Below are 27,921 nucleotides of genomic sequence, written 5' to 3'. Positions count from 1 at the left end.
GAGCCCAGCTAAAATATAGATCCACAAGCGTTAGAGTGAATATCACCACAGAAAAAGTAATACAAAGTTTTTGATTGTTTTAAAAAAATGGCAAGTTACTATCTGAGGCAAGTTACTTCGTCCGGTCTTAACTAAAACGATATAAGCCTGGTCGCGAACATTGTAAGCTACCAGCACACAAAAATTTTGTTGCTATAATTATTGTTCCAGTAGTTCGAAACCCACCTATATCTGTGGGTTCACTAATCTCTCATAATAATTATTAGTATCATCAACCACACATTAATATGGAGCTCATGTGATCATCAATAGCAAAGATTGGAAAATTTTTCAAAAATCCTCAGTTCTTACAGTAGTTTCACCAATCTTATCTGAACAAACCGAAGAAAGTTTAGGCAATTGTGAAGCACGAATAACACGGAATTATACTGACAATGTTGTTAATTTAACAATAATTGATAATTAAGCATTGGAAACTACGTGTGTAGGCCCAATATAACTCAACAGAATATTCTAATACGTCAAAATACAACCTTTGCATGTTAAAATACAAACTAATAATAATAGCAGTCAGTGCTGGTTATTAGAATAGAAAATTACAAAAATATTAGCTTGTTTTTTGCTCATGCAACAGGGCCTAGCACTCAAAGTGTCAGGCGAAGTGATAGAATACATTTTAACGTTCCATGAATAGTTGAGCATATGAAAGAAATATTTTGAATATAATTAAGGTTAGGAAGGAAATAACACAAACCTGGTGGTGAGTGTCCCAGTCCTTATGCTGGCAAAAAGCTCCACAGTATCTTGCTGTGTTACAACCACTGCATGTTTCATTTGCTTTGCGGCCACAATTCCAACATGCCTGAAACAAACCGTTAGCAATAAAATAATAGGATTTTATGATGTATTAAAAAAAAATTGAAACTACACATAATCCATAAGAATTTCTCATATGTATGTTAATAGAACATAGTTTCTAAGATATAAGAACAGGATTTAATGATGTATTAAAAAAATGAAACTACACAAAATCCATAAGAATTTCTCATAGGCCTGTTAATAGAACATAGTATCTGAGCCCATCCTATAAAAATTCAAGTTCCTCATATATTTTTTGATCTTTCTTGCTTCAAATCTATCAAGTTTTGTAATACCTATTTCCCAATGTATTAATGCATTATTATTTCAACTTTCTGATTAAATTAGCAACAAAATGTTTAGTAAAATGTATATTGGGCTGTAAATTTTTGTGATCATTATAATAAGTGTTTTAATAACCTCATTTGGACTATTTTTATCAAAATTAGGAGATAAACAGTTTTGGGTTTATCCTGTTCATTCTCTTCCACATTAAAATCATTAATTATCAAATTACTAATCATTAATTTGATGTTGTAATTATGGAATGAAATAAATACTGGCATATCAACCCAATAAAATACTGAAAAATTCACCCAATAAAAATACTGAAAAGCCACCCTACAAAAGTTATATAAAATCCACTCCAAAAACTCAAATTCTTCAAATACTGGCAACTCCTGGCGCAGACCATCAATATTATTCTCTTACCCAATAGATTACCATTTTTTACACGATTAGTTTTTAAATTGATAATGCTGATTAATTTAACATACATTATGATTCTTAGTTGCCAAAAAGACAATGTACAGTAGCCTGTGTTTCGTGCTGATGACTAAACATTTTATAATATTATATAATTGACGATAAAAATAATTGTGTAATTGATCAAGAAATACAGAATCTCTCTGATTGTTTGAGGTAGTCAAACAGCACAAAATTCGTAGTAGAATTTATTCATCAAAACCCGCTTACTAGTAACAGTACAAATATTTGTACAATAGTAGGCCTATAAACCAAATATTGAGTATAATATTACAATATAAAAGTAGTATTTTTCGTTAGGGCTACTTCTGAATATAAATAAAAATAAAACTAAAAATCTAAGTACCGTTTTTAAAAATTGTGTGAGTAAACAATTTTTAAAAACGGTACTTAGATTTTTATTTTCATTTATATTCAGAAGTAGCCTTAACGGAAAAATACTACTTTTATATTGTAATATTATACTCAATATTTGGTTTATAGGCCTACTATTGTACAAATATTTGTACTGTTGCTAGCAAGCGGGTTTTATAGTAAGCGGCTCTCTATAAATTGTCTAGACAATTATATATAGACAATTTTTCTCTCCCAATCAGTGTTCTTTGTAAAAAATAAAAAAAAATTAAACAATATAAATATTTGTATCTTATGCTGTTAATAACTTGTGTGCAATACAATACATCATTGGCTTCAATGAAACAAACTGGAGAGATAAGAATAGAGACAAAATAAAGTTATTGTTGTAATTGTAAAATTCAAATTATTTGAGAATAGATTAGGTTAATCTGGGGACTGTTACAGAATCAAATACAAGCTAATAGATTAAAGCTTACCTATTATTATAACCAGATGACTGCTGGTATTATTAGTTTGTATTTTATCATGCGACAGGGCTAAGATGGCAGTAACTTGGATTCTGGGATCAATATGCTCTACTCAACAACAATCGAGTGATGAAGTTGTCAGGGAGACGGTTTCAAGCTTTCAAGAGATCAGCCCCGCTATTGAAATTTCTGGTCAGAAACCATCCCCAATATTCACACAACATATTCCCAAAGTTTCATGCCGTTCTGTCAAGTAGTTTTCGAGTCTATAGGGAACAAACAAACAAACTAAAAAGATAGCACTGCAGATGAATTGCAAACTTGGAGGTGCCTTGTGAGTAGTTAACATTCCGTTTGGAGATACAATGATCTGCGGTGTTGAGTCGGAAACCATCCCCAATATTCACACAACATATTCCCAAAGTTTCATGCCGTTCTGTCAAGTAGTTTTCGAGTCTATAGGGAACAAACAAACAAACAAAACAAACAAACAAACTAAAAACATAGCACTGCAGATGAATTGCAAACTTGGAGGTGCCTTGTGAGGAGTTAACATTCCGTTTAGAGATACAATGATCTGCGGAGTTGAGTCGATAACAGATATTTGTAATAATGGATGGCTGTTAACTCTAGAAGCGGTGGTCTTAGCATGATTTCAGATAGCTCTGTAAATAGTTGAGTCGTCGTCGAGAGGCTGCAGTTGGGTGGACTTCATAGCTTCGGTGAACAGGAAGCTGTCCAGTCACCTCCCTGTTCACGGAAGCTATGTAGTCTCTTGTATCTGCAGGTTGTCTAGTACGGAATCGGCCAGGAGTTCGTCGATGTCCTCCAGCCAGCTCTCATAGCTGCTTTGAACGCATTCAACAAAGAAAATGAAAAGTTTCCGACGAAAATAGTATTTTCCGAGCTGGCGTAGGCAATGGTAATCTGAAGTCAGTGCATGATCACGAAGTGTCGCAGTTGGAGAAATGATGCGTTCCATTCAGAGCCGAAAATCGCTTTAATCATAGTGCAAAAGCGAATCAACACAAGACTTTACACACTGGGCCGACGTGAAGAAGAAAACCCACTTCCTGGCACCGTAATAGACCACACCATTACTCGCAGATATTATTATGACTTTTTCATTGTTTCTCAGCATGTTACCCAGGGCACTGTAGCTCCTATCTACTACCTGGTGATCTACGACACGTTGAATTGGAAGCCGGATATGATGCAGAGACTGACTTACAAGATGTGTCATTTTTATTAGAATCAGGGAGCTGTCGACACCTCCCTGTTCACGGAAGCTATAAAGTCTCTGGTATCTGCAGGTTGTCTAGTACGGAATCGGCCAGGAGTTCGTCGATGCCCTCCAGCCAGTTCTCATAGCGGCTTTGAACGCATTCAACTAAGAGAATGAAAAGTTTCCGACAGAATAGTATTTTTCCGAGCTGGCGTAGGCAATGGTAATCTGAAGTCAGTGCATGATCACGAAGTGTCGCAGTTGGAGAAATGATGCGTTCCATTCAGAGCCGAAAATCGCTTTCATCATAGTGCAAAAGCGAATCAACACAAGACTTTACACACTGGGCCGACGTGAAGAAGAAAACCCACTTCCTGGCACCGTAATAGACCACACCATTACTCGCAGATATTATTATGACTTTTTCATTGTTTCTCAGCATGTTACCCAGGGCACTGTAGCTCCTATCTACTACCTGGTGATCTACGACACGTTGAATTGGAAGCCGGATATGATGCAGAGACTGACTTACAAGATGTGTCATTTTTATTAGAATCAGGGAGCTGTCGACACCTCCCTGTTCACGGAAGCTATAAAGTCTCTGGTATCTGCAGGTTGTCCAGTACGGAGTCGGCCAGGAGTTCGTCGATGTCCTCCAGCCAGCTCTCATAGCGGCTTTGAACGCATTCAACTAAGAGAATGAAAAGTTTCCGACGAGAATAGTATTTTTCCGAGCTGGCGTAGGCAATGGTAATCTGAAGTCAGTGCATGATCACGAAGTGTCGCAGTTGGAGAAATTATGCGTTCCATTCAGAGCCGAAAATCGCTTTCATCATAGTGCAAAAGCGAATCAACACAAGACTTTACACACTGGGCCGACGTGAAGAAGAAAACCCACTTCCTAGCACCGTAATAGACCACACCATTACTCGTAGATATTACTAAGACTTTTTCATTGTTTCTCAACATGATACCCAGGGCACTGTAGCTCCTATCTACTACCTGGTGATCTACGACACGTTGAATTGGAAGCCGGATATGATGCAGAGACTGGCTTACAAGATGTGTCATTTTTATTAGAATCAGGGAGCCGTCGACACCTCCCTGTTCACGGAAGCTATGAAGTCTCTGGTATCTGCAGGTTGTCCAGTACAAGTCGGCCAGGAGTTCGTCGATGTCCTCCAGCCAGCTCTCATAGCTGCTTTGAACGCATTCAACAAAGAGAATGGAAAGTTTCCGACGAGAGTAGTATTTTTCCGAGCTGGCGTAGGCAATGGTAATCTGAAGTCAGTGCATGATCACGAAGTGTCGCAGTTGGAGAAATGATGCGTTTCATTCAGAGCCGAAACCCGCTTTCATCATAGTACAAAAGCGAATCAACACAAGACTTTACACACTGGGCCGACGTGAAGAAGAAAACCCACTTCCTAGCACCGTAATAGACCACACCATTACTCGTAGATATTACTATGACTTTTTCATTGTTTCTCAACATGTTACCCAGGGCACTGTAGCTCCTATCTACTACCTGGTGATCTACGACACGTTGAATTGGAAGCCGGATATGATGCAGAGACTGACTTACAAGATGTGTCATTTTTATTAGAATCAGGGAGCTGTCGACACCTCCCTGTTCACGGAAGCTATAAAGTCTCTGGTATCTGCAGGTTGTCTAGTACGGAATCGGCCAGGAGTTCGTCGATGCCCTCCAGCCAGTTCTCATAGCGGCTTTGAACGCATTCAACTAAGAGAATGAAAAGTTTCCGACAGAATAGTATTTTTCCGAGCTGGCGTAGGCAATGGTAATCTGAAGTCAGTGCATGATCACGAAGTGTCGCAGTTGGAGAAATGATGCGTTCCATTCAGAGCCGAAAATCGCTTTCATCATATAGTACAAAAGCGAATCAACACAAGACTTTACACACTTGGCCGACGTGAAGAAGAAAACCCACTTCCTAGCACCGTAATAGACCACACCATTACTCGTAGATATTACTAAGACTTTTTCATTGTTTCTCAACATGTTACCCAGGGCACTGTAGCTCCTATCTACTACCTGGTGATCCACGACACGTTGAATTGGAAGCCGGATATGATGCAGAGACTGACTTACAAGATTTTTATTAGAATCGGCCGGGAACAGTGCGAGTTCTTGTATTACAGTTGGCCGGGAAAAGTGCGAGTTCCAGCAAACAAGTTGGCATACTTGGACGGACAAAGAGCAACGACTGAACGACACTAAACTTCCTCCGATATCTCGACCAGACCCCTATCGGTAATCCTTATCATGTTTTTAGATAACTCTGTAGATAATTGAGTCGTCGTCGAGAGGCTACAGTTGGGTGGACTTCATAGCTTCGGTAAATCGGGTGCTGTGCAGTCACCTCCCGATTTATCGAAGCTATGAAATCTCTGGTATTTGCAGGTTAAGTTTGCAAAGTTAATTTTAATCACATTTAGTTTCATTCAAGTACATTGGAGATTATTGTTCTACTTCTAATAATTGAAGATGACATTTTGAAGAGTTTTCTTGTTATTAATATCGAGCGCAAATTGAAAAATTATTACAGATATTTGTAATAATAGACGGATGGCTATTAAAGGCTTAATAATATACCGGTAACCACATACTCTAGAAGCGAAGGTCTTATCATGCTTTTAGATAACTCTGTGAATCGTAACGAGATAAGAGCCTCTACATGAAGAGAATTAAATTATTATTGATTTTATCATTGAAAACTTAGAATGTATGAAATTAGGGCTACTTATTTATATTTATAAAATAGAATTATAGTATAATTTTTCTGAAAATAATAAAATAATAGATTGAGAATATGAGAATACAAATTATAACAACTAGTTTCAGTGTTCTCACCATCTAATTTAATTAAAACTAATTAACTAATTAGTAAAACGTTTATTTGAAATTTATTTTATAACCTGAAAAAGATGTGAAAAGATTTGAAAAATATATGATCCAAACAACTACTGCAATTATTTTGTATTCAAGTGGACTTATTGTTAGTTAGGATTGTATCCTTTAAGTTGAAGTGTATAGAAATATTTATCTAGCAATCTATCATTACTAAGAAGATCAATGTTTATGTCACCGATTATAATTTTACAATAATTATTATTTAAATTATCTAAACATGAATCCAGATAGTAGATAAAATCATTTATCTTCAGCGATGGGGATCTGTAGTGTCCTACTATAATAAGTTTTCAATATTGAATATTTATAATATATAATTATAGTACCCTTTTTCTGAAAATAATAAAATAATAATTTGATTGTATGGTATGAGGTGTTGTGGTATCACCATCTAATTTAATTGAAACTAATTAACTAATTTAGTAAAACGTTAATTTGAAATTTATTTCATAACCTGAAGAAGGTGTGAACACTGAAACTAATTGTTATAATTTGTATTATTTTATTGAAAGAATAAGATGTTGATATTGTCAATACCACTTTAATTTATTCGAAAATTAATTTTAAACCAGAGATTAATTAATTAAATTAATTTTTACCATACACCTACCACTTTAATTCATTCGAAAATTAATTTAATGTGTTTGAACAAACACATTAGATCAGCTGATGATGTGGTAGGTGTTACCATGATACCTGGTTCTGTAATATGAATTAATTTTCGAATAAATTAAAGTGGTATTGACAACATCAACATCTTATTCTTTCAATAAAATAATACAAATTATAACAATTAGTTTCAGTGTTCACACCTACTTCAGGATATAAAATAAATTTCAAATAAACGTTTTACTAAATTAGTTAATTAGTTTCAATTAAATTAGATGGTGATACCACAACATCTCATACCATACAATCAATTTATTATTTTATTATTTTCAGAAAAAGGGTACTATAATTATATATTATAAATATTCAATATTGAAAACTTATTATAGTAGGACACTACAGGTCTCCATCGCTAAAGATAAATGATTTTATCTATTATCTGGATTCAGTTTAGATAATTTAAATAATGATTATTGTAAAATTATAATCGGTGACAAAAACATTGATCTTCTTAGTAATGATAGATTGCTAGATGAATATTTCTATAAACTTCAACTTAAAGGATACAATTCTACCTAATTATAAGCTCACTTGAATACAACATAATTGCAGTAGTTGTTTGGATCATATATTTTTCAAAGAGCTCAATAAAAGCTAAAGGTATTATTTGGAAAACTGAGATGACTGACCATTTTTACACATCACTTCATATCTCTCATAATAATTCCACGATTAGTTGTTGAAGTAGCAAATATATATTTTTTGTGAAGCTTTTGTATTTTGTTTTTGGAGAATAAATAAATTCAAATTCAACTGATGAATTTGAATTGACAGTGCAGCAAAAATATTGTTTTTTTTTTCTTCTAGACAAAATCTGCTGCTTCAATCAGCTGCCTGAGCTTTTATTGAGCTCAGTGCGTTCTTTCTTGTGACGGTTTGTGGATTGTGGAACTCATTGCCTGTTGAGCTGAGGCGAATTAAGGAACCTCGCCGGTTTGGCGCGGCTGTTTTCAGGTGGATCAGGGGTGGTGCGGGTGGCTGGACCTAGCACAGGGTTCTTTGGTGAGTTTTCTTTCTTTTTCTTCTATTTCTCAAAACAATTCAATGTCTATTATTTCTCTTTCTTCCTCTTCTTTTACTTTTTATTATTATTTTTCTGCTTCTACTTCTTCTTTTGTAACATTGTATTATTTTTCAGTTTTTTATTTTTAATTTCTATTTATAATTCTTAATAATAATTTAGGTTTTTTATTTTTTCTCCATTGATTATTATTTTGTATTTCAATAATATTTATTAATCTTATAGGAATTTGCATTGATGATTCCTATGTTGAAATTGATTGAATGGAACTAAATGAATGGTGAATTGATTTTAATGTTGAATGACAAATTGAACTTGGTTAGTTAGTTCTACATTCCCTGTCAATAATCCCCTTTTGGGCTGGCCACTAACGGTAGAACATACATGATAAACATAATATGGCATGCATGTTTATCATGCACATACTTACTCATGTTCATCATCAGCAAGAGGCTTCTAACATAATATGAATAATAAATAAACCACTAGATAATTACAAATTATAACGATAGTTAATAACATAATGACATAATTTATTATCATAATATGTAATATATAATAATATATGCATGTATGCTTATTTATTTATTTATAATATATTATTTCTATTAAATTTTGTAAAATTTTAAAGTGAAAAAACACTCACATTCTTTAATGTGGCAACATTATAATAGTAATTCAAATTATAGACATGATTACAAAAAGCATATAAGCTACAATTATTTACAAAGTAATTATACAATTGGTTGATTACTTGCTGATGTAAGAAAATATGGCCCCACTATATATGAATATGTGTCGGGATGCCACTCATTTTGCTATTGTTTAAGATTTTATGCCAAAAGTTAAAAATTCTAATAAAGATACATTTTGCGAGTCATTAGAAGTTCATAAAAACCACATTTCTATACACAAATTTAAAAAGAAAATTGATAACCTAAGATGTAGAAATTTTATAAAAATTTAACATAAAAACATTTATAATACTCATGGGAAAAAAATCATTATAATGAAGAAAATGAGAATGAAACAGTATGGAAAATTTTTCATAGAACTAATTGTTCTCCATGATTGATTATATTGTACAGGAGCCAATTTTTTGTTTTCGATTTGAATGAATTGATTGGAACTGTTTCTTTAATAGCTATTGGCAGTTTATTGAAAATTTTTGGTCCTAAATATGTGGCTGACCTCTGAACAGCTGATGTCATCCTGGGAATTGCCAAGTCCATGTTCCTTCTGCGTGTTCCTTGCGGAAGTAATATATATCATAGTAATAATAATAGTGAAAACAAGATGGATAACCAACAACGTATTATTTATTATTATTATTTACCTCAAATAGAGCAGCAAATAAAAAATAAACAACATAGAATCTGAGATACAAAAAACTAACATCAAAAAATTTTGCTCGAAGCGTTTCGCAGTGATGAGACAATAATGTATGACGACTGTGTATCATGCATGTTTATCATGCCGTTAGTGTCCAGCCTCAGAATTATAAGACTGATGGTTCACAGCTATGATGAGACACCAATGTGTGACGACTGTGTATCATGCATGTTCTACCGTTGGTGGCCAGCCTTAGCATTATAGCCTGGTTTTCACTAGTAGAGGTAGTGGTCGAGTAACTGGCATACTAACTCTACCGAGCTAACTCTACTCTACTTACTTGGTCCAGTAACTGTTTTCACTAGAATTGAGAATAGTAGGTAAAGTGTGTTGTCTAGTGAACACAACTAACCTTAAAATGTCAATACTCTACAAGCTCGAGACTGTAGTAAATGATTTACTTCCAGTATACATTCAATTTATTGACTAATAGGCCATAACATTGCTATGAAATAATAAAAAATCAGTAACACAGCGGTTGCAGCCTTACTACAATTGAAATTCATCAAGTTCTCTTTTTAAAATAATCATATCTGTAATTTACGTGAATTTACATAAATTATATTTTAATAATGAGACGTATATTATATGTAAATGATTTACTTCCAGTATACATTCAATTTATTGACGAATAGGCCATAAGATCGCTATGAAACAATGTAATATCAGTAACACAGCGGTTTTAGCCTTACTACAATTGAAACTCATCAAGTTCACTTTTTAAAATAATCATATCTATAATTTACGTGAATTCACATAAATTATATGTCAATAATGAGACGTATATTATATGTAAATGATTTACTTCCAGTATACATTCAATTTATTGACGAATAGGCCATAAGATCGCTATGAAATAATGTAATATCAGTAACACAGCGGTTTTAGCCTTACTACAATTGAAACTCATCAAGTTCTCTTTTTAAAATAATCATATCTATAATTTAAGTGAATTCACATAAATTGTATGTCAATAATGAGACGTATATTATATGTAAATTATTTACTTCCAGTATACATTCAATTTATTGAGAAATATAGGCCATGAAATCACTTTTGATCAAACAAAAATTAGTAGCCCAATTCTTTTAGCTCAACTACAACTAGAATTCATAAAGTTCTTTTTTTGAATACTTGAATGTATATTGTACGTAAATATACATAAATAATATGTCTATCCTGTTAAGTATATTTAATGCAAATAATTTACTTTCAGTATAAAATTCATTTTATCGACGAATAGGCCATAAAATCGCTTCAATTCTGTCAAATATCAGTGACACAGCCATTTAAGCTCAACTCCAACAGAAATTCATAAAGTTTTCAATCTTAAAATTTTCATGTAGGCCTATAATATATATAAACTATACGTATTTTAAAATACTTGACATAGTTTACCAATACGTATTATATACGTGGTGTGCTGACTGGGGTCGTTAGGATAGAAGTGGTAGAGTAGAGTGAGAAGGTGGTGGAGGAAAGCAAGAGTACTATCCCACGGTGCTATCCCACTCTACTCTACTACCATGAACGTTTTCATTGGGAGAGTTCACAAGATAGTTAGTACTTGCCCAGGGAACTCTACCACCAACTCTACTAATGAAAACCAGGCTTATGACACTGGTCGATGCAACTCACATTGTGCTGTGAAGAGGAAGAAGGAGGACTGGGGGTGGGTGCTGGGGCGGGAGCCTTCCGGAGGCGGTCTGCCGTGGCGGAGGCGGCAGCTACAGCTCTCTGTAATTCAGCAACTGCTTGTCTCCTCACTTCATTCACTGCTTCTTCTGGAATCAAATTCAAAATCCAATCAAACAATCCACCTGTAATCGACCAGATTAGTAGAAATTCAGAGATCTCTAAATTCTAAAGGGCGAGTCATGGGACTTTATTAATAACAAACTTTTTGAATTCTGATCAATTTCTAAATTTTATTCAATGAGTCGATTTAATTTGAAATTGGACAACAAATAAGCTGCAACAATTTATCACACATTCTATGACAAAAAAAAAACGCCTGTAAGATTCTGCTAACTCTGATCTGTGGGGAAATAGCACTCTTTCTACTATTATTTACAAGCTACTGAAAAAAGCGTTGAGGATTATCTTGTCATAAGCAACCACTCACTTCCTGTAGGACATTATTTGTTGAGAAGCAAATCTTGACTCTGCCATCCTTGTATACAGGGTGAATCTTAATTATGGTAAAATAATTTAATACGTGATAGTAGAGGTAAAAATAAGAAAAAAAGTTCTCATAAACATATATCCATAAACGCTTCATTAGCGAGCTATACAGAGTGAAAGATTTCGCCCGGAATTCAGTTCCTCTGGTGAAATACACCGATGCTGAAATTGTTTGGGGACTAGTTTTTGAAAAACTTATGCTGGTTTCAAATGGAAGAATATCTGAAAAATTTGATAAAACTAGTCTGGAAGATGTAGTGTGAGTAGTTTTTGAGAAAAAAGTTGAAATATGCACTTTTACATAAAGATCTTATAGTGGCAGGCAAATAATTATAAAGTTTCACCGCCATATAGGGATTTAGTTTTTGAGATGCACTATGCTGATACCTAGGAACTCTTAAGCTATTTTCATTTCTTGTTGCATAATTATGATGGTGTCTATTCACATCAAATTTTTCAATGTTAAAGTGTACATATACAACTGTGAAATAAATATAGAGAGCTGGGAATGTCATCACTCTCATTTTTTAAACAAAGGTTTGCAGCTTTCTCGGTATTCTGCATTGCATAGGAGCCTCATTATCTTTTTTGCTACCTGAGAATTTTAATTGTCTCAGGATTATTCCCCCAGATCATAACACCGTAACAAAAGAGGCTCTGTACATGGGCATAATAAACATTGAGCAATATTTCAACTCCTACACATGTTCTCAACCTTCTAATAAGAACCTTTTGAAACGTTCCTTATTACATAGTTAATATGAAGATTCCATGTCAGGTGTCTGTCAATCCAGATACCAAGAAACTTGATTGCCACAGGGCAGTTACTGGAATCATCATTTTTTCTAAACGTGAAATAGATATCACTAATTTTGTCCTCATTCAATGAAAGGTTATTCGCCGAGCACCAATCTTTTGAATCAGTTGTGAAATTGGATAGAGCATTTTCAACTTCAGAATTTTTCTTACCTTCAACTTCAGAATTTGTCTCAGGTATATAGCAGAAAATGAGCTATCCAACTTTCGGTAAACATCAAAGAATCTGAGCTATATGTAGCTATGTTACATGTCAATTTTTGTTTATAGCAGAGGTAGATGTAGTTGCTCTGTCCTTGAAGGAACGCTGCCGCAGCTGTTTGCAGCTGTTTAGTTCCTGCTGGGTTTACACCAGATATACTATACTCATTTGTTGTCAGAGTGCTAGTAGGCTACTGCGCTTTGCGAACGAATTTCATCAAGTCGTCTCTATCATCCTCATTTAGGTCTTTCAAAAAGTCACTACCACTGTATAGTTTCCTAGCTTGAAGGGAGTGTTTTATCCAATATCTTCTTTCTCTTCTCTGTGCTGAAAATATCACAGTAGCTGCGGCTGCTGCAAGAACTACCTTCTTCTTCGGCATCTGGCTGTGAACTGAGCAGTGAATACTGGTTTATTCCAAACTATATGTAGCTCTGCTACAAGTAATGGCATCAAAATGGCAGCACAGAGAAGAAAAAGAAGATATTGGATAATTTTGTCTCTATCCCAGTCAAATTCACTCTCCATCATTGCACAATAATATATAAATCAAAAAGATATGCTCGCAAAGCGCAGTAAACTACTAGCACTCTGACAACAAATGAGTACAGTATATCTGGTGTAAACCCAGCAGGCACTAAACAGCTGCAAACAACAGTAAACAACTGCGGCAGCCTTCCTTCAAGGACAGAGCAACTACATCTAGCTCTGCTATAAACAAAAATTGGCATGTAACAGAGCTACATCTAGCAGAGCTACATCTAGCAGAGCTACATCTAGCAGAGCTACATCTAGCAGAGCTACATCTAGCAGAGCTACATCTAGCAGAGCTATATGTAGCTGACAGAGCTATATGTAGCTCAAATTTTATATAGCTCTGCTATAAAGCAGAGCTGTATAGCTCTCCATCTTCATAGTGTAAACGTAGCTTAATGAATGACCTGCTTCAGCAAATTTGAATTTGTCTTTTTCAGATTCCTTGACTGACCGGCTTTTCTTTTGACGTCAGCTATACGATCCTCCGTGACACGAATGGTATGCGCCAGGATGTCAGCGGCTGTTCTCTTGACATCGTCGGAAAGGCCATTTGTGTTGACACTGGCATTTGGCGGCCAGCCGGGCACGCTGCGCTGCTGCAAGATGCCTAGGGCTCTCTTTGTCTTCTCCACCATGCTCAGAATACAGTTCAACATCTGAAATTCCGAAAAAAATATTACAAAGACTGAATTCAGTATCGACATGTAATACAGTTCAAGATATGTAGCTTTGTGCAAGTTATTACAAGTTAGTCTAAATTCAATATGTGTTGAAAACCTCGGTTGGTGGCGATGACGCAATCTAGCTGGCTGGCCACTGCGCACACATTTCATGACCCCTACCGTTTTCATCTAAATACCGTGAATTTACCAAGCACACAATCAAAGTCATTTGTCATATAGGATAGATATTTGGGGACACTCGTCTGAAATAAAAAAAACTCATGATTCTACAAAAAGAAGCTGTCAAAGGTATTCTTAATGGTCACTGTTTAGAACTCATTGTTAACCTTTGTTTAGAAAGCTAAAACTACTTACGGCATCATCTCTTTTTATTCTTGATTATCTGTTGTATGTAAAAGGTTACCTGCATGAAATGCGGACAAATAACTATATTTACAATTAGACACACGTCAGAGCACATTGTTACATAGAAGCATAGAGAAACAATAGCATAAATATATATCCCATGGTATAGGGCGTTTATGTCGCAACTTTTACTGTTATCTCAAGCCGATAGTCCACTTAGTTCTTTCCCGTGAAGCTTTATGACGCTGGTAGTCTCTCATATTGTGCCGTTCATACACTCTTACCCCTTCAAAACAGTAAAAATCGATAATAATCGACAGTAATCGGCTTGAGATAACAGTAAAAGTTGCGACATAAACGCCCTATACCATGGGATATCTACTTACGCTATTGTTTCTCTATGATAGAAGTCACATAGAATTTACAACTAACTCTGAATAGTTATCATGTATTTGGTAGGGAAATTTACAACTTTTTCCAACGAAGCCAGAGCATTGAATATGAGCAGTTTTAAAAGATTCATGAGATTCACAAGATATATTGTGTGAGCTTGTGTCTACAGTGTTAAGGAGTTCCTCAAGTGTTTGACACTTAATAGCGCATCTAGATGTATAGAATATTATTGTTGTTTATTGCCTTGTTTCTATTATTGTTGCTGTGTTAAAAAACGTTACCATAATTATCAATTTATTGATGAATTTGAAAAATTGTAATGTTTTTGACCTTGTTATACAAATTTGTTTTCTAATGACAATAAACGATTTTGATTTGATTCAGGCTTAGTATACAGTTCATAAGTCTGCATACATCTGAAAGTCTTAGGGTGTGATCACATTAAAAGTGTATCATTTATGTGCAAGTGCAAGCTTGGTTATGCATGACCATGCGTGCAGATGAGAAACAAAATCTGGAAAAAGCAATAGGAACACTGACACTTCACGCGTGCACTTGCTGGTGGCGTTCAGTGTGAGCAGCTACAGGCAAGACACAACGTATTTTTATTGCTCTTTCCAGATTTTGTTTCTCATCTGCATTCGTGGTTATCCATGGTCTCGCTTGCAGTTGCACATACGTGCATCCAATGTGATCATACCCTAAATTGCTGATGCTTGTTTATAATGATCAACTCTGAAAATATTGTTCGTTAAGAATATAGACTACCTTCTCAAGTTTTAATATAAATCTCCATAATTGAGATGGGCTCAAATATGGGATTGATTATCAGGTTCAAATATTTTAGTAGTCCATTGTGTTTCTTCAAAGTCAACAAACGATTTGGCAACGAAAAGAAAAGGATAGAGCTATCTGTTTTGTCTGCAAACAGACAAACAAGGATAGCAAACCAATGTTAATCAGGTGCTTTAAAACGTAAATCCTACTACAGTAGATTTACCACATTGAAACGCAATAAAAATGATGATCTACCATTTATTTTAACACAACACATCTAGTTTCAAATCTTTGATGGAATCAATCATGGAGGGCTCTGATCAGATGACGAGCGTTCAAAGCTTATATAATTCATTATGTTATGTCAATTGGTGTATATTTATATTTTTGAGAATTTTTTTATGATTATGTGGTCATAAACACATTTTTTTCAAATTTACAGCTTATTATTATTTATAAACATGAAGTATATATGCTAGTTTTTTTTTTGCCTTGATGCATAGAAATGTAGGTTGATACATTTTAATTCTTTATTCATTAATACAATAAGTACATCATCAAAATGATATTGCTTTGTAATATATCTTCATATTTATTGTATTTTGAGCAAGTGGAATAACATTTATTCTCTTCTTCAAGAGCCATTTTCAAGTGTAAATATGATAGTTTTTTGCCTTGATGCATTGAAATGTAGGTTGATACATTTTAATTCTTTATTCATTAATACAATAAGTACATCATCAAAATGATATTGCTTTGTAATATATCTTCATATTTATTGTATTTTGAGCAAGTGGAATAACATTTATTCTCTTCTTCAAGAGCCATTTTCAAGTGTAAATTACTTGAAAATGACTCTTGGAGTGTGATTTTTGAAACTAGTTATGTTGTGATAAAATGAAGGGTAGTTGATAATTTTTGTTTGTTTCAAAAATTTCAATAGCTCTATAAATAAAAGTGAAATAAAATCGATATTGTCAGTTCCACATAATTTATTTACACGAACTATAGTTCCATTGCCAGAAATAGCACAGATCATAATGCCTGAAGTGCATTGAAACTCTTACTTACTTACTCCTCAGCTCTTCAACAGGTCTTTACAACCCTTGGCCTCCCTCACATAGCCTCTCCATCTGTCTCGATCCTCCGCCTGCCTCCTCCAGTCACGAACTCCAAGCGCCCTTATATCGCGTATTAGCGCCCTTATATCCACATCATCAGTGAAAGTATAGTTTGGCTCAAATAAATTACTGTAGAACTCCAATTATCCGAACTCCGACTATCCAAATCGCTGATTATCCGAATCACTTTCAGAAAAACAATTGTCCAAAAAAAGTCTATAAAAGTCCTAAAAAAGATTTTTATTTCTAAACTTGTACATAAGCACATTTTATTTATTTAGGCTATTTTAATAATTCAGAATTACACAACTTACAGAAAAGTACCACAGGCTTATAAGCCCAAAACGGTTCCAATTCTAATTTATACAACAGTCCAAATGTAGCTAGGTTATGTGTCACTAAACATTCATCAATTAAACACTCAATTTTACAATTCAAAACACACAAAACATATGAAAATATAATGTTTCTTTCATTTAATTCAATAAAAAAATAGTGCAATATCCCATCAAAACGTAGGTTTTTTTCTCTCCAATAGCAATTAAAAAAAAACTCAGATTATCTGAATATTTCATTATCCGAATGGGTCCAGGTCCCCATTAATTCGGATAATTGAAGTTTTACTGTATATGGAACTGACAATACCACTTTTATTTCATCTTAATATGGAGAAATTCCACCGCACATAGTGTACATTTTAGAAAAATGAATAGATTTACCACATGTATGTTTTTCCATTCCTCGTCAACAGGTTCGCGTGGCTGTGTCTGCTGCGTCTGCGTGGATGGAGGCTGCGACGTGGCTGGGGGGGCGGGAGGGGTGGCATTGTAGAGAGGCATTGGCAGCGGCAGGGGGGTGGAGGGGTGGTGCTCTTGGAGAGGCGGCAGCAGATGGGGGCGCTTAGCGGCGGGGGGCATGTATGCTGAACCCTCTTCCGACAGACCATTCTCGAAGCAACTGCCAAAATTCAATCAATTTATTAATACTAATAATAATTCGAAAATTCAAATATCAAATTGAAAACAATAATAAGAAAACAAAGATATTGTCAAATTTCACTAAAAATTATTAAAACTTTAAAACAGTACTATGGTTTCACGTAGTTAACCAACGCATCATCAGCTGTACTGAGGAACATCACCATCAATTAATTAATTAATCACCATCATTAATTTTGAAAACAATAGATTTTTTTTATTTATTGTATAAAACACTAAGCTGAGCCTGTACTGTTTCTCTCCAAAAATATTGATAAAATGTTAACTTTGTCCAAAGGTTAAGGTTATGAAATCAAACACTGCTTCGTCACTTGGTTTTCGGTCCAGGAGTAATGATTTGAAAATTTTGAATTTTCAAGGTTGACGTAATACTTTGAATGAATCACAGAATGTATCACAATAAATTAACAACTCAAGAAATATTGCACTATTTGAATAAGGTTAAAGTAATGCTTTGAATGAATCATAGAATGTATCACAATAAATTAAAAACTTAAGAAATATTGCACTTATTTGAAAAATATGAATATAATGTATGATTTATAAAAAAATAATAGATAAATAAAGCCTATAAATATTTTATCAGTAATAGGTATTTATAGGATAATAAAGGTTTACCATGGTTATTTTCTTTCACTCATTAGACATAGTATTTTATTTTGGGGGGCTGGAAGAATTCATTTGAATACAAACTTAAAAACGCAGAAAAAAGCACTTCGGATTTTGGGGGGGGGGGGTCCATCTTTCTCCTGTAAGACCATATTCAAAGCACTTCGTCTACTTACAGTTCCAGCGAAAATAACTGAACTGAAAGTTATTTTTGGTCATTTTTAGTAAATTGAATAACTTTCTCAAAAATTGATATTTTCAGAAAATTTTTGTTTTATTAGATCAACAATACCATGAAGAATCAATCTATCCTCTAAATCTCATGGATTTATCTCTTACCAAACTTTAAGGGCCGGTTTCCGAGCTCGGGATTTAGCTAAGTCCTAGACTTTAAACAGCTGGAGTCAGAAAATATGCTTTCCAAAACGGGGCTTAGTCTCATTTTTTATAACAGTAGTCGTAGTTTTTATTTTCTCATTTCTATAATTGGAAACGTTTTTCCTTTACGAAATTAGACATTCCTAAATAATTCAAAATAGCTCAAACTTTACACTATTTTCTCTTTATTTTATTTTGTGTTCAATTTTCTAGTTTTTCGAAATTTAATTCAAACGTGACTATGACAATGACTGCGACTACGCCCCGTTTTGGAAAACCAATTTTCTGACTCCAGCTGTTTAAAGTCTAGGACTTATCTGAATCCCGAGCTCGGAAACCGGCCCTAAATGTTCTGTCCCAAAAATTTAAACTTTAGGCGCTCATATCTCAAAAAGTAATGATCGGGGAAAAAAATGTTTTCCTCAGAAAACTTTTTCATTTTGATAGCTTGAGTATAACAATCGAAAAACTTTGAAAAATATCACCAGTAGAAAGTTTATTTTTAGCCTTTGCACAGCCTTAAAACATCACATTATATAAAATTTTGTCATTGTGCTGTCTAGAATGAAAGTGGTCTAAGTCACTATAGCAAGGTTTTGAGTAATTGGCGTTTTATCAAAAGAAGCTGTTAGAAAATCCAGGTGATAATCTTGAAACGGTTTCATTGTATTGAACATCGACTTAGACCACTATCATACTGAATAGAGGAGCTAAAAATGAACCCATTTCACCTTACAGTTGTGTTGTGAGTGATTTGTGGTACTTTTCTATAATGAAAACACAAATTTGAAATTGTCAACCACTTTTTAATATTATATATTATTATTATAATAATATGTCGGTCCCGGCTGCCTAAAAAGCAGTCGTTAGGTCATGTCAGAGGCCCTGAAATTGATCAGCTGAGACCTGAAAACTCTGACACCAGACCTGAGCCAGCCAGGTCACTCGATATTATTATTATATTATTATTATTATTATATATACAGAACCAGGTTTCGTGGCTTTACCAGCCACATCTTAAGCTGTTTGTTTACAACAAACTTTTCTATTGGGTAGACAGTAGTTGTAAATAAACAGCTGAAGATGTGGCTGGTAAAGCTACGAAACCTGGTTCTGTATATATTATAATAATAATTGACAATTTCAAATTTGTGTTTTTAGAACCCATTTCAGTGAAGAACCCAGTAGTGTACACTTTCATTCTAAGCACCTCATATAATTTGAAACACCATATTACATAAAAATGCATCTAAGTATGCTCCACAATGCTTAGACAACAATTATCGCATGTTAAAAATACACAAATACACATTGTACGAAGGGAAAATGAGATATGTGGTATAGAATGTAATAAACAACAAGCCGACGTGTAAATGATACTTGCGTGGTGGGGAATGAAAGTTGCACAAGCACGAAAGCAATGGAAGAATCGACGATGCAACCCAAAGAAAGTGAGGAGAGAAAGTAAGACATGAATTATTTTTCTCTCGTAATAAGCACAGGGAAGTTTGCAGGTTGCCATTCCCCACCCACAATAATAACAAGCGCCTTTTCACTAATTAATCTGAGCTCGGAGCAATAATTCATCCGATATTAATATCGGTATTAGAAACTTGTTAATCTGCAAATCAAGCTGAGGTATAACTTGTGAATTGTGATGCAGGGAACGGAACTGTTCCCCTCGTCATGGCTGCTAACTCAGTTCCAATTGTGTTTTATTGAATTCGCAGTTTTTATGTACTATTTCAGACAGTCAGGTACAAGGATATCTACCTAATGCTACAACATATAATCAGATTATATAGCTTGTGACAGGCACTGTTCAATCTGCAATATGCGCGAGGAGGAAACACCAGCTCATTTTCTAGTCAGGTACCCTATGTATTCTGATTTGAGGCAACAGTTATTGTCAGAGTATACGAATAATATTATTGAACACAACGATAGAGTAATGGTTCTCCTTTCAAATTTTTCCTTGAATAAAATTAGAGACATTTACAAATTCATGGTGAACGCTTTGAGATTGCGTAACTATATTTAGAAGCAACAGGCTAAGGTATTTAAGGAGATCACAGGATTGACAGGGGAATTATTTTTACAGTATTTACCTTCTTTAATGGTTGCATGTGTTAAAATACCCATATTATCTAGTCTACATCTGTTAATATTAAAGATTATGTATGATTAATTGTCGCTATGTTGTTACTGTTGATTTATTTCGAGAGTTTATGTTTCTATTTGCATGGGTTGAATTATTCAAACTATCTAGTCTACATCTGTTAACTTAAATATTATTCATCTTATAAGATTCATGGTTGTAATTTGTTATTTATTTCGAGGATTTATGTTTCTCTTATGAATGCGATGCGTGTGTGGAAAATTCCAGCTATCTAAACCTTCTAATATCAAATATTATTTATCATATAAGATTTATTGTCACTATGTTGTTATTTGTATATTTATTTAGAGTTATTTGTTTGTTACTTTTGAATTGAAAATGTACAACCAATTTGTATGAGCCAAGGCTCTTGAACAAATAAAATGATTATTTATTTATTTATTATCGGATTATGCTTATTATGAACATGAGAATTATAATTATTATGATCATGTTGATAATTATAGTGATGGACTAGCTATTCTATCTGTTGAAAATAGTTTTGCAGTTGCAGAAGTCTTCAAGGTATTTGATATATAGGCCTATTGATTGGGCTGCCGTTCAATGAATTATTATTATGTATCCAAATATTTTAATAGTTAAAGAAGTCTTCAGGATGGTTGATAGTATATTAAGTGGGTTAGTTATTAATGAATAAAGAATTAATTGAGTGAAGTATTGAATCCAAATATTTTTGCATTTGTAGAAGTCTTCATGATGGTTGATTAATTGGGCATATTATGAATGAATAAAGAATGAATTGACTGTTCAATGAATTATTATTAGCATCCAAGAATTTTAGCAGTTGGAAAAGTCTTCAAGGCATTTTATATTACAATTGGTTTTTGTCCAATGAGTTATTATCATGAATCCAAAATCAATAATTGAACAATATCATACTCATGTTTATTCCGAAATATCGAAAGTTTATTGATTACAGTAGTCAGGGTGTTTGATAGTATATTAATTGGGCTCCCGTTCAATGAATTATTATCATGTACCCAAATATTTTAGCAGTTGAAGAAGTCTACAAGGTGTTTGGATAGTATATCAATTGGGCTTTCCTTCAATGAATTATTTTTATGTATCATAGGTATTTTATACTAGTAGTTCTGTGAACAGTAGACCTCGCGCTCAGTAAGTTACATTGACCTGTTGTTATGTTTTCTCAAAAATTAATAAATAATTTATCAATTTAAAATGTTTAGAAAAAATCCTAAATAAACATAGAGCTTTCTGTCCTATCGTACCGTGACTTGTCGTCCCGGAATGTGAATGTGAGCGCTGTTATCAGGTCTGGCTGCAACAGTCTACAACTTTCATGGAAAGATACATTTTCAAGATGTTCGATGTTTTTCAACGGGTAGTATTATAGTCAACTGTCTACTAACGTTGATGGAAAGATACATTTTCAAGATGTTCGATGTTTTTGAACGGGTCGTATTATAGTCAACTGTCTACTAACGTTGATGGAAAGATACATTTTCAAGATGTTCGATGTTTTTGAACGGGTAGTATTATAGTCAACTGTCTACTAACGTTGATGGAAAGATACATTTTCAAGATGTTCGATGTTTTTCAACGGGTAGTATTATAGTCAACTGTCTACTAATATTGATGGAAAGATACATTTTCAAGATGTTCGATGTTTTTGAACGGGTAGTATTATAGTCAACTCTCTACTAATATTGATGGAAAGATACATTTTCAAGATGTTTGATGTTTTTGAACGGGTGGTATTATAGTGCACTAGACAGCTGATTTATGATGAATAAATCTATAGTCTGATTTTAACTCTAATATTGGCGTATGAGGGAGGCTCCTTTTCCCTTTTATATTATCCTTGAAATGCAAAATTTCCAAAAACCTTGTATATACGTCTACGCGCAATTTAAAAAGGAACATACCTGTCAAATTTCATGAAAATCTATTACCTTGTTTTGCCGTAAATGCGCAACATATAAACATTTAAATATTTGAACATTTAAACATTAAGAGAAATGCCAAACCGTCGACTTGAATCTTAGACCTCACTTCGCTCGGTCAATTACAATTTGGTTTTCGTACTATCATAAATCCAAAATCAATAATTGAACAATAACATTCTTATGATTATTCCAAAATAGGAAAAGTTTATTAATTACAGTAGTCAGGGTGTTTATTAATAGGGCTCCCGTTCAATGAATTATTATCATGATATATCCAAAATCAATATCATTCCAATGTTTATTCCGAAATATCGAAAGTTTATTAATTACAGTAGTCAGGGTGTTTGATAGTATATTAATAGGGCTCCCGTTCAATGAATTATTATCATGCACCCAAATATTTTAGCATTTGAAGAAGTCTTCAAGGTGTTTGACAGTATAATTGTGCTCCCGTTCAATGAATTATCATCATAATATATCCAAAATCAATATCATTCTAATGTTTATTCCGAAATATGCAAAGTTCATTAATTACAGTAGTCAGGGTGTTTGATAGTATATTAATAGGGCTCCCGTTCAATGAATTATTATCATGTACCCAAATATTTTAGCAGTTGAAGAAGTCTTCAAGGTGTTTGACAGTATAATTGTGCTCCCGTTCAATGAATTATCATCATAATATATCCAAAATCAATATCATTCTAATGTTTATTCCGAAATATGCAAAGTTCATTAATTACAGTAGTCAGGGTGTTTGATAGTATATTAATAGGGCTCCCGTTCAATGAATTATTATCATGTACCCAAATATTTTAGCAGTTGAAGAAGTCTTCAAGGTGTTTGACAGTATAATTGTGCTCCCGTTCAATGAATTAACAACATAATATATCCAAAATCAATATCATTCTAATGTTTATTCCGAAGTATCGAAAGTTTATTAATTACAGTAGTAACTAGCAGTGGAACATTTATGAAGTAAACACACTTAAGTTTGTACGCACACACACTCGTGTTGACATAAAATATTTTCACATCGTGGAAAAGCTGGATAGCAGAGAGACGGCGAAATTAGAACCAGAATCGCCCACCCAGCAATAAGAAATACTCTCAATCTACTCCCCCCCTTGGCGACACATGGCACTGAGAAGAAATAGAGGAGGAGGTGGTGAGGAGGAGAGGAGGACGAGAGAGTGGCGACATACCGTCTGTCTCCAACTCAGGCTACAGTACTGAGGCAGCGCAGCACTAGGACTGCAAACAGCACATGCTGTTGATGGGTGTAACAGCTGCAACCATCAAAACTGTATTACCTCCTCCTCCTCCTCCTCCTCCTCATCACGGGGGGTGTTGGGGTGAAACCCACTCTCTCACGCAACCTGTCAACTTCCCAACTTTGCCCTCGTTCCTATATTGTAAACACACTACGCTAATTTGTACGAAATTTATTCTTCGCTTCCGATAGTATAAACTGTGAATCAGGAAATGATCGAGAATTTTGTTCTGAAATGATCTGAATTTCAAAACAATAGAAATTAAGTTATTTGGCAGGCATTCTATTCCAAATTTTTTTAAAATTATAGAAAAATATAAATCCTATTTAAATTAATTTTTTGAAGAATGATATCTTTTGTACTGACAAACTACTTTTACAAGATTTGAACAAGTGCTTCGCAAGCAATGGAAATAATTCTGAAATAACCTTTCAATATTATTTATACCGGTACGAGTAGGTCAAAACTATATGTGTAGGCTAACTGAAGCATGGGTGAAGTCTAGGATGGTTAGTTATCAACTTTTAAAATGTCAATTCAGGTATTTCAATTTGTGTTTCTCATACGGTAATGTCTTGAATTGTTTCAAAAATACATTTTAAATCAATTATACGACTTGTGCACTAGAGTATTTTGATAGAATGGTGAAAAAAATGGCGGCTGAGAATTGTTTGTCCACTTTTGTACAGTCACTGTCAAAAGTAAAAATAAAATATTCTGGCAAACAGACAACATTGCAAAGCTAGAGAGAGATGACGCTATCTGTTTTGTTGTATGATAGAAAAGGACAGCAACAGTATTGTCAATCCTACACTGCCATTATAACTTGGACCACACTATAGCAGAATAATATCACTTACTACGTCTCCAGACACTTTTCTCCAGTTTATTTAGTTCATAGTTTATGAGCATGTGTGCATCTATCACCTTATATAGTGAGGTCCACGTTATAATGGCAGTGTTTGATTAGCAATGATATTGCTATCCTTACCTACTATTCAACAAAACCGATAGCACTATCTCTTTCTCGCTTTGCTCTGTTACCAGATCGTCTTTTAACAATTTATAATTGATAATTAATCTAAGAAATATTCCATCTTAATTATGAAAACTCATGAAATTATTGAAAAATATAATTTCTTGCTTGATAAAATATAACTGATTATTCTAAACGAGGATGAACAGTTGATATTACATAGATAAACCTGTATCAGATACCGTCTATAGAAGGCATTGACAAGACAGAGGATCGGCAACATTGTTCTCCTATCTTTCTCCACTGCCAGTATAACGTGGAACTCACTATAGTTGTCATGATCATGAGGGTGATTCAATTGTCATTAATGCTCTGTGACTTCGGACTCCATGATTCAATAATTCAATAATCAATGATTCAATGATCAATGATTCAATAATCAATGATTCAATAATCAATGATTCAATAATCAATGATTCAATAATCAATGATTCAATGATCAATGATTCAATAATCAGTGATTCAATAATCAATGATTCAATAATCAAATGAAATAAATCCTTCTGCTGAATTGCTGGGAAGCAGCAATTGAAATCGTCATTCACAACTGCAGTTATAATTAAAATATTGTGATTATTTCCCATAAAGACACAGTCTGGGTATGGGGAAATGAGTTCTGTTAATAGAACAGAAGCTCTGTACTATGTTTAGTTAGTTAGTTCTTCTTAGTTTTATTAATACTGATCAATAATTATTATTAAACGAAAATTCTAATTGGATGCTGTAGATCACCCCGAAGACTTCTGCTACTGAAAATATTGACAACAGGGTAAACAGCTAGATGGAAATTCGATGAGAGCCACTATCCAAAAGTTATTTGCCAGCCCGGGAATCGAACCCGGTACCAACAGGTCGATGCTGAATATCACTTAATTATTATTGAACGAAAATCCAAATTAAATGCTGTAAATCACTCCGAAGACTTCTACTACTGCAAATATTGAAAACAGGGTTGATAGCTAGATGGAAATTCGATGAGAGCCACTATCCAAAAGTTATTTACCAGCCCGTGAATTGAACCCGGTACCAACAGGTCGATGCTCAATATCACTTAATTATTATTGAACGAAAATCCAAAGTTAAATGCTGTAAATCACCCCGAAGACTTCTGCTACTGCAAATATTGAAAACAGGGTTGATAGCTAAATGGAAATTCGATGAGAGCCACTATCCAAAAATTATTTGCCAGCCCGGGAATCGAACCCGGTACCTCCTAATTGCCGGTCAGGAATACTTATACCCTTACACCAAACTGACAATCTCTGGATAGCACCGCTCATTTTATAGGAAGCCATAGCGGCCAGCCAGTCTACAGATGGAAATAAGGAAATTAGGAGGTACCTGGTTCGATTCCCGGGCTGGTAAAAAATTTTTGGATAGTGGCTCTCATCGAATTTCCATCTAGCTTAACCCTGTTGTCAATATTTGCAGTAGAAGAAGTCTTCGGGGTGATTTACAGCATTTAACTTTGGATTTTCGTTCATTAATAATTAAGTGATATTCAGCATCGACCTGTTGGTACCGGGTTCGATTCCCGGGCTGGCAAATAATTTTTGGATAGTGGCTCTCATCGAATTTACATCTAGCTATCAACCCTGTTTTCAATATTTGCAGTAGCAGAAGTCTTCGGGTGATTTAGAGCATTTAATTTGGATTTTCGTTTAATAATTATTATTTATTGATAAAGCATTTGAACAAATGTTATAAAACTGATAAATATTAATAGCTAAACTAAAACTAATAAATATTAATAAAACTAATAAGACCAACTAACAAAACTTAAATAGAAGAACTAGCAAAACAAAGTACAGAACTTCTGTTTTTCAGGATTTTAGTTTAATAATAATTATTTATTGATATAGCATTTGAAAAAATGATTTTTCTAATTTATTTCCATCTGATCAATATTGAAATCACAGTTTATTGAGTTTTTTCCCGTAGTAAAACAAACTGCACGGAAAGTCCGGTCTCACAAGGTGTCAAACTATGAATCCGATAAACTGAAAAACATCATTAATTTTGGATACCATCACGAACTGCTATCATCATTACACTTTAAATTTAATGAATTAAAGACTACCTGTCTATTTTATCTTAAATTGTGTGTTTAAATAGACTGAAATAGATTGTTTCCTCCTTTCCCGTCAACATATCATCAAGTGATACCATCACGTCAACATATATTATAGCCTATCAGTTAACGTGAATAGGGTATAGTCTCCAGCCTACGTTCCCAACTCGAAATGTGCATTTGGCGGGCGAATTCTCCATCTCTTGGGGATCACTGGTAAGATATGATTTGAATGAAATTGATTACCTGTCAGTTGTTGATCTTCTCTTGTCTGAATGTTCGCTGTGGTGCGTTCTGAATATCTCACTGGGTTCACTGGCAGAGTAAGCCGGGTCAAGCACGGCATGCTCGTGCTGTCTCAAATACTGTGCCAGGGGCTGCAAAATCAATATCAAATCAATATTAGCTCAGCATCAACTCCTCGGACTGTTTACCGGACTATTGCAATATAAGACCATAATTACAATACCAGACAAAACGGTGACCTTCTCACACCCTATGTAAGATTGTCTAGAACTCATAGGAGTCATATGTATCAGAGGCATGTAATGTTTAATAAACTCCCCATAGCAATATGAAATTTGCAAGAAAAAAGCTTTAAATTAGTGGTAAAGAATTGACTGAAAAAGAATCCATTTTATAACTTAAGAGAATTTCTAGACTGTGATATTAGTAGTATTGCTAGACTGTTAGCTATAATTAGTTTTCATGTTATATATTATATT

General features: G+C 34.1%; 1 protein-coding gene across 1 annotated transcript in view; it reads right to left on the bottom strand.

The window, feature by feature from the left end:
- Window positions 1-27,921, bottom strand: part of LOC111056570 (protein CBFA2T3) — a 127,355-nt gene that overhangs the window by 6,310 nt on the left and 93,124 nt on the right. The window contains exons 6-10 of the mRNA XM_039442243.1: window positions 27,443-27,573; window positions 17,467-17,704; window positions 13,880-14,084; window positions 11,328-11,473; window positions 755-862 (exon numbers count right to left, since the gene is read on the bottom strand). Coding sequence (XP_039298177.1) covers window positions 755-862; window positions 11,328-11,473; window positions 13,880-14,084; window positions 17,467-17,704; window positions 27,443-27,573 — 828 coding nt within the window. The remainder of the gene's footprint in view (window positions 1-754; window positions 863-11,327; window positions 11,474-13,879; window positions 14,085-17,466; window positions 17,705-27,442; window positions 27,574-27,921) is intronic.

This window comes from Nilaparvata lugens, chromosome X (assembly GCF_014356525.2).
Source record: "Nilaparvata lugens isolate BPH chromosome X, ASM1435652v1, whole genome shotgun sequence".
NCBI classification, from domain to species: domain Eukaryota; kingdom Metazoa; phylum Arthropoda; class Insecta; order Hemiptera; family Delphacidae; genus Nilaparvata; species Nilaparvata lugens.
Note: the sequence above shows the minus strand (reverse complement) of the source record. Positions and strands in the feature narration are given on the sequence as shown.